Source organism: Belonocnema kinseyi, chromosome 9 (genome assembly GCF_010883055.1).
Source record: "Belonocnema kinseyi isolate 2016_QV_RU_SX_M_011 chromosome 9, B_treatae_v1, whole genome shotgun sequence".
Lineage (NCBI taxonomy): Eukaryota > Metazoa > Arthropoda > Insecta > Hymenoptera > Cynipidae > Belonocnema > Belonocnema kinseyi.
Genome location: NC_046665.1, coordinates 46,648,890 through 46,657,449, shown reverse-complemented (window position 1 = coordinate 46,657,449; position 8,560 = coordinate 46,648,890). Strand labels below are relative to the sequence as shown.

At 33.0% G+C, this 8,560-nt stretch overlaps 1 protein-coding gene across 4 annotated transcripts in view; it reads right to left on the bottom strand.

Annotated features, from left to right (window-relative positions):
- Positions 1-8,560, bottom strand: part of LOC117179317 (rap1 GTPase-activating protein 1-like) — a 367,846-nt gene that overhangs the window by 110,641 nt on the left and 248,645 nt on the right. The window contains exon 1 of one of the 4 annotated variants that reach the window (XM_033370977.1): positions 4,548-5,743. The exons of the other annotated variants lie outside the window; for them this stretch is intronic. Within the exon in view, the coding sequence (XP_033226868.1) occupies positions 4,548-4,666 (119 nt within the window). The 5' untranslated portion in view covers positions 4,667-5,743. Of the gene's footprint in view, positions 1-4,547; positions 5,744-8,560 lie in introns of those variants that run through there. 4 annotated transcript variants of the gene reach the window in all.

Genomic DNA, 8,560 nt, shown 5'->3' with positions numbered 1-8,560 from the left:
TTGAACTACACGTAAAGCTCTGGAAGCATATTTTCCCAGTAGCAAATGTGTGCTACATCGAATGGGTCAACTCAAGACTAACCTAGAAATAAATCTAACCTAGCCAAACCTAACCTAACCTCACGAAACACAATTAAACTGATTGTGTGGTCCCGTTCTGTTTGCGGTGCCGTTTGAATCAGCTTGGGCTTAACCTGCAAAGAGGTCAAACCTATCCTAACCTAAAAAACCTAACATAACTTAACTTCACGTAACACAATTAAACTCATTGTGTTGTCCCGTTGTGTTTGCGGTACCGTTACATTCAGCTTCGGCTTAACCTACATAGAGTTTTAACTTTCCTAACCTAACAAAACCTGACCTAACCTAACCTAGCCGAATGAAATTCAACCACACGTGTAGCTATGTAAGCGTACGGTTCTCAGTCTTAAATGTGTGCTATATTTAATAGGTTAACTCGATCTTAACCTACAAATGAAGAAAAAATGACACGTTATAGCAGGCAGAAAATAGACTGAAGTAGGTCTATAAATCAATTTAATTACGATTAAAAGCAAGATAAAATGTAAACACAAAAGATAGTATAAATATATCCCTTAAGTTTAAGAAAAGCAGAGAGAAAAAAATTTTGAATAAAACTCTTATTCATTTGCATGTTTAAGTTATAGTTCTAAATTTGAATTGATACAAACACTGTCAGGTTAATTGAAATGGGGTCAATTCTACTTTTAGTTCTAAGTTTCTTCAAATGAGTAATGTGCGCCTAAATTTTTAAGGACCTGTAGTACAATGAAATTAATTTTACTGTGTTACGGCTGTGCTATCAACGAAAAATGGAATGATTAAATTTGAAGTTTCAATCAATTGAAAAATAGGGAAAAAATGGGATCCTTTTAAGAAAGGGAAAAGAGGGAAATAGGGGAAAATATACAGTAGTCTAATTTTAGAATTTTACAAGTACTTAGTAATACTGGTGTTCTTTCAACGTCATTTGACAATTAAAATAAATCTGAACATTGTATTCGATAAATTGGGGGAGGGGGTAGTATTTAAAGCATTATTTAAATAAATAATTATCACTTCTCTCCGATATTTCCTTTTTAAATAGTAATGTAAAGAATCCTACGGAAGGGGAGAATAATTTATGTAAACCATTAAGTTTAATGCCAGATTTAGTGACCAGGGGAGTATAGTGTAGACTGTAGAGTAGAGACTGTAGAGACCTGCCAAAATGTCAATGCTCCCTGAATTCCCATGGAATAAATATCGATACTTGTCATCGGGATCTTAATGAGACATTCGAGGGGTGGAATTCTGGGCGTTTGAGCGTGACTTTTGCATCCTGAATAATAATAAATCAGATATACAAAAACACCCGGATGGCTATAGGTTATATACCAAATTAGCATAATTTTCTACCTGCAAGACTTTCCAACGTTTTTCCGCACTCTCTTTTCATAACGGTTTTAAAATACTCTACAAATATTAATAGCGACGAATGAAAAAAAAAAAAAAATAATCCCAATCAAAGCAATAAATCACAACCGTCAATTCTTTAACCCATTTTTTCAGGATGAGTTTTCCCACGAAGAAAAAGATTTTCTCAAACTAGCAGGTAACATAACTGCAGATGTTCCTCATTTTTTACAGCCGGGGAAAAAATGAATCCGGCATGAAAGAGAAAGCAGAACGGATAAAAAGAAGGATAGAACCGTAAAGTGCAAAATACATCCGAGGTGCCTCTGGAGAGCAATGTTTATTTAGGACTGAAATGGTACTTGCTAATCGGCAAAGGTCTTCTTCTTCTCTTTTTCTTTACACGATTTTCTACGCCGTTTTGTCATCGATACGCATTGTCAAACGCGGCATCAATAAGGATGGTCAATGTCAATAAGTTATGACTGCTCTCTCGGCCTTTACATATTTAGCATCCAATATTGAAATCGAATAAAAACTGACTAAAAAAAGTTAGGGAGCTACCGTGCGAACCGATGTCCCTTGGGGGCAGGGCAGCACATTTTTTTAGAGGCCCATTACGAAACTTGTATAAATCACTTGAAAATTGCCCTACTGCCCTGCCTATTCACGTAAGAATTAGTGAATGATTTGTGTTTTGATTCGTCGATTTAAAAGTTTTAGTTCTAGGATAGAAATATATTTTCCGGTGCGAGGGGCCAAGTATGAGAAATATCTCGGAAAAATTTACTCTGTAGTGCGGGAAAAAAGAAGAGGAATACTTTTTTTCTTTAGAAAAATCCAAGAGTCGTGAAGACAATTTTAATTCGAACAGATAATGAAGGGATTTTTATGCAAATTAAGAGCGAGAAACATTGTGGACTTTTAGAGCAATCGTTTTAACGGCTCTGATAAACTTAGTGACATTTTATGTTTTTATAGTATCGCGAGAGAAGAGCTCTGTAATGATTTTGATCGTTACTGTGCGAAACCATGATATCATTTATTTGTAAGGAATATAATATATTGCTTAAAAATAAATCTTTCTAAAATGTTTGAGAACAAAGATCGCGATGTTGAATTGAAATGAAAATTATGTACAATTAGAGTGAAATTTGAATAGACTTTTCGTGAACACATTGTAAAAGAGTATTCAAATTGAAGGAAAGTATTAGTATCTTGCATGTGGGTGATAATTCCTTTACAAAGAACCAAGGCCAGGTGACCGAGTCCAAATATTAACACTAGATGCTATAAGTAGTTCTTACGGCCTTATGTTAAGCTTAAAGCTAGACTAATTCCATATTCCTGAACATTGTATTCCAGAAATACCAAATGTTGTTCATGAAAAGGCTACAAGGATAGGTCAAATTTAGGAAATTCTGATCATTGGGAGCGTAAGCCCATGTTTCATTACCCGAAATTTAACACACTGAGGTAAATGGGGGGGGGGGTTATTCCTAGGTGGAAAAGTTCTACATAGTGAAAAATATCATGTATAATTTCCATTTCTTTCATAAAAAAATGTATAAAACAAATTTCAATCCATCGATTATTAACAAATGGCGATATATTTTCAGCAAATGATGTTTAGAATTAAGAAAAAAAAATGTTTTTAACGTGTACTTGAATACTGTAGACTTTCTTAAATTTCATAATGAGGCATTAATCAGTCATTAATTGCTTGGTTATATTTTGAAATATCCGTTTTATCCGATAGGACCCATTTTGTAAATTTGGATTATGCTTGACAATTAATATAGTCTTCAATTCATTGAAGAATTTTAGTTTGTAAACGTTCAATTCTTTCTACATCAAACATTTGAATAGAATGCTATTAAAATGGGAAAAAATTAAAAGATTTTAACTTTGAGGCATTTTTAACTGAACCAACATCCATGAAATTTCAAAATAAAATTTATTATGTAAAATTAAATTATTATTATTATTGCATATTTGAAAAATTTTAATCTTAAGCCCTTTTAAATTTAATGATTTTGATTAAAATCGTCAAAAGTAAAAATTTCAAACCGCTCAACTTTCAATTAAACCTTCTGTATTATAAATTAAAATGTGGAAAATTTCGATTAAAAGTTTAGCTTCCAAAATTGAAACTTTGACGCAATCTGAAATCTGTATATTGGAAGAAAGACTGTCTAACTGAAAGACTTTTCATATCTTGACAATTATATAATTTTCAAATTATAATATTCAAAAGGGATTTAATTTAGTTTGAAAAGAATAATATTTTACCTTTGAATTATTCAAATCGTTCGTAATTCAAAATTTTCAAAATTATTCATACGAAATTGATCCATCTTTTGAATCAATTTTTTAAATTGACATTTTCATACTGAAATATTAAAATTGATATAATTTTTAAAACATGCGTCTTGAGGTTTACCGAAATTCAGTGTGCCCAGGGATGCTGGAAAATGGCGACTACTTTTACCGAACTTCGGAATTATAAAGTAGATATTATTCTTATTAATGAGCAATCTCAAACTTTTATCTTTCAAAATTACTAATTTTAAAATTTTTGTTATCAACACAAATAAGTTAGCATTAAAAAAAATTGTCAAATTTCAAAGGTAAAATGAGTGAACTTTTTGAAATTGAAGTATTTGAAAAAAATTCAAATTAAAAAAAATGATTTTAAATAGCTAAAATTTGGCAATTTTTAGATTATAAATGTTAAATATGGAATACACTTTGACTTAAAAGCGTCTGAAAATTAAAAGTTTTAAATGAGGCGTTTTTATGGAATTTAAATTCAACAGTTTTTAAATTGAAAATTTCTACATCGTATAACTACCAAATTAAAACTATTTGTAAAAATGGAAGAACGCCAAATTGTAAATGTTCACACTAGAAATTTTCTGCAAATTGAAATAATAACATTGGCCAAAAAATATTTAACGATTAAAAATTCTCAAACCTTACAAATTAAACAATTAAATCTTGAAAGCAAATACAATTTCAAAAATTGAAATTTTAAGTGTCATTGATCCTACAATTTCAAGTTCAAATATAATTCTAAATCTTATGTTGGTATTAAAATCTCTCTGAAAAAATGTGACAAATCCAAATACCTTTTTTTGGAGAGTAACGTATAAGACTCCCTGGAGTTGGCACATAGTCGCATTCGCATTTTGCGACCGCTGCGCTTTTTAGCGACCCCACCCTCTAAAACTGGCATCCAGACGAGCATATGACTGGCAGTAGAAACATTAATTACCCCAAAATGATTCAACGAATGTTTTTTATCAGCATCGATACACCATCCGCTTGATTTCGCCTTATCGCCGGTGGTCTTTCACCCACGATCAACCAAACAATAAGTCCATTATACCTCTCTTCCGATAACTTTTATCACTTAACAATGATCACCATGTGGTAGACCGGCAGTGTTCACTTGGCATGACACGATTCTGCTCTCAAGGTCGATCGAATATAGCGAATCCCAATCAATAGTTTCATTCCTCGATTCTTTTCTCTCAAGAATCTCGGAGATACACTTCAAGAATAACAAATGTCTTGTTTCTAATCTATGTCAGGTACAAATTTTTTGATATGTTACAAATAAAGCCAGAAAAAAAGTCTCTAGCGATAGGTTGATTGCGAATTAATCAATACAAACTACTGCTAATTGATCCTTTCAGATCGAGAATCTTGACAATTTACACATTAGTATGGATGTTTTTCTTTAGATTGGGGTCACTGAACTTTGTGCTAGACGATAGTTTCTACAGATGTGGATATTGTTACACTGACCAAAAAGACTAGATCCGTAATTAACAGAACACGTAACTCTCGACGTAACTACTTTAGTCGTACAAATGTTTTGTTGTCCATTTAAAGAATATAGTCTACCTAACACCAAATGATATGAACATAGAATCCTAAACCGATACGGACACTGACACAAATTGTTATTACTGTTCAGAAGACTTTTCTTTGATCAGAACAGAAACGTCCTTCTCTTAACCACACACACTGGATACAATAAATCTGTTTTTTTATTGGCTGATGTTATGAACATCTCATCAACACTATCTCTTCCTTGAGAAAACTTTCTCACAACAATTTTTTTACTATCCACATCACGAAAAATGTCTATTTTCTTGAATTTTCTGAACAATAAACTACGAAGTACAATCGTTCATGGAAGATAAACTCGTGACGCGTTGATGTACGTCGTACGAGTAGGCACGCGTTTCCTTGTGTTGCTCGTTTTTCGTGAATGAACCGAACCGAGTATGGTGAATGCTCGTGCTCACGGACAGGCGGTCGGAGCAAGTATGAAACTGAACTACGATGAGCCATGCCATGCGTCATGCCAAAGGGGGCCCCACCATGGCACGGCCCGATCGAGGAGCTTGGAAGCGTCAAGTATACGCTAGGGAAAACAAGGGGTAAAAGGGCAAGGGAGGGATCTCAAAAGGTCCCAAGAGGGGGTATCCCCCATGCATTTTACCTCACGTAGATATGCTACTCAGTACTGAGTACAGTATGAGTATGTAGTTGTAGACACCGTAGACACGTAGGTCGAATTCGTCGACATGGCGCACCGATGGGCATGAGTCTTCCTTTAGATTTGACTTTAATTAATTCTGCAGATTGACTTTTTTTCTTCAAGTCACGTTTATTTCCATTTTCCTTTTATATTGGATTTCAAAGCCTGATGCCCGGTCTCGAGGTTGGGCAGGTTGAGAAGATTGTAATTAAGAGGATATTAGCGACCGTTATCGCTCGGGGATTAAAAGGATTCGCTATCCAACCCCAGGGTTAATGCGAGAATTTAGAGGTGTGAATTGAATTAAAATTGAAGGAGTAATTTATCATAGGTAAGTAGGTTCTTAGAAAGATTAGTCAATATTGTGAAGGAAAGTAAATTTCGTTTTCAGAGGAGGTATATCATCGGTTTTACGTAAGTATACATTCGAAGGGGTTGGTTGAGTTATTTTTATTTGATTATTTTTGACATGGGAAAGGAGAACTTAGTTATAAATGAAAGGTGAAAATACTTCGAAAATCAAATTCACGTTGTCTTAAAAGGATTGGACTAAATTATCGCTTTTTAATATAATACAAAATTTGATTTAAATTTGAGTGTAGCTGAGTAGTAATACTTTATATCTTCCCTTTAGCACCGACATTTATTGAAATTATTATAGTTTATTAGAAAAACAAAATATTGTTCTTATAGGTCTTTCAGAAAAATCGTTTTGTCATGGTACTATACCGTCAGCTTAAATTTTTATCTTTTCAGGACAGAATTTTTTGGTATCAATCGTTGTTTAGTCTTATTCAGCGTTCCAATATCTCAGCAATGAGTTTTCATTTCTTTGAGGGGTCATTCGCTCATATGAGTTAATTTTGAATTTCATCAGATTTCATACGATTGCTTGTTTCTTGTAAGCTTTTTTGACTGCTGCTGAGTGGACTCGCGCTGATTGCTCTCGAATCCGCCTGACTCCTTCTGATTTCACGCTGATTGAAAACATACGACTGACGTGGCAGTCATCTGCTTGGGCTGTGATTGGTAATCGCGACAGTACGGTTAGAGAAAACATTGTGCGTTATTCAGTGGTCGTTAGGGGAACTACTTACTACACTCGTCAGCAAAACGCTATATGTATAACGCTTACTTTTCAAGGGGTGTTGCAGGTTCATAAAATGGCTGTTTCAAGTACTAAACCAGCGGACGACGCTGTCAAAGGGTTGCTGTCAAGTTACAGACGATATTTTATACAAATTCGGAGGCATACACGTACGATTTTCAAAAATTGGCAACTTGCAGGCAAAGATACCACTATTCTACCGAAATTGATACTGTTGATACATTGATTCTGTTGACCAGATTCATTCCAAATCACGCAGACAGTCTATGCTTAAGTCACATAATTATTTTTCACTAAAATTTGTTGATTATTAAAGGGTATTAACACGATAGTTTCTTAAATATATACAAAATTTTTTGTTGGTAATGTTAAGTATCAAAATTTAAAAAATTAAAACGGAGATTATCAAGAAAGAAGCCCAATCTTTGTTAAAAGTCTGATAGTTTTTAATATAGTATAGTTATTTATATTTTTCTCTCTGATTCTGATATCATGTCTTATCCAATTTTTAAGTTTATTGGTGAATTTTAAGAGACCATATGGCGGTGGTTTTTCTGAAAATATTAAATGTTAATTTATTCAAAATCTCGTTTTTTTCTGTCAATTTTTTCCAGATTAAATCTGCACCTGCTCCTTGGTGAGAAGAGAGCCTTTTTTGGCCTGAAAAACGAAAACAATTTTTGGGTGTCTAAAAAGTAATATATTATATAAAACAAACAAAAAATAAAATATTTTTCTACAATTTTATAATGTATGGAGGACAAGGGAGTGTACGAGTTTTAATCTCGTCTTTTACAGTTACAATTACTTTAGGTTTTGACCTATCGATAAATTTTAGACATATGTAAAAAAAATAAATTTAATTTTTCCACAAAACGTGGTTGAAGTTTAGGTGGTTGCTGAGAAATGATTATGACCACTGTGTAAAGCTCATTTTGTTTTTTCTTCCTCTTATTTAGTAAAATAATGATGAGCATTGAATACTTATTTTATGTTTGGTATAATTTTTTATACTAAAAGATCATTTTCAAAGATTTGAAGCATTTTTTTTTAAGTTCGCAACAAGTTTCTTAGTTTTTCTGGTGAACATACATCAATTTTCAGTAAATGTCAAGACATTTTGGGTAGGTTGAAGGTACTTTTCAATAATTGAAATTTCTAAGTTAGAGACCACATTCAATGAACATATGTATTATTTGTAGCACTAGGCATAGCATTACGGAAATGTCCATACTACAAACAAGCTGGAAATGGGTTGAGTGTACGGAAAATTCCGTTAGAAAAATAAAAGCCTTTTAAATTGACAATTTTAAATGCTTAATTTGAAAAAAGTATTAAATAAAAAGCAGCAAGTTATTTTCCTAAAAATAATAGAGATGTTTCATTCCCAAGGAGGATCTTTGACCTGCGAAAAGAGTATTAACCTTTTATGAAAAATGGGAAATAGACCCTTTTTCCCTATTATAGAAAAGTCAGTGGGA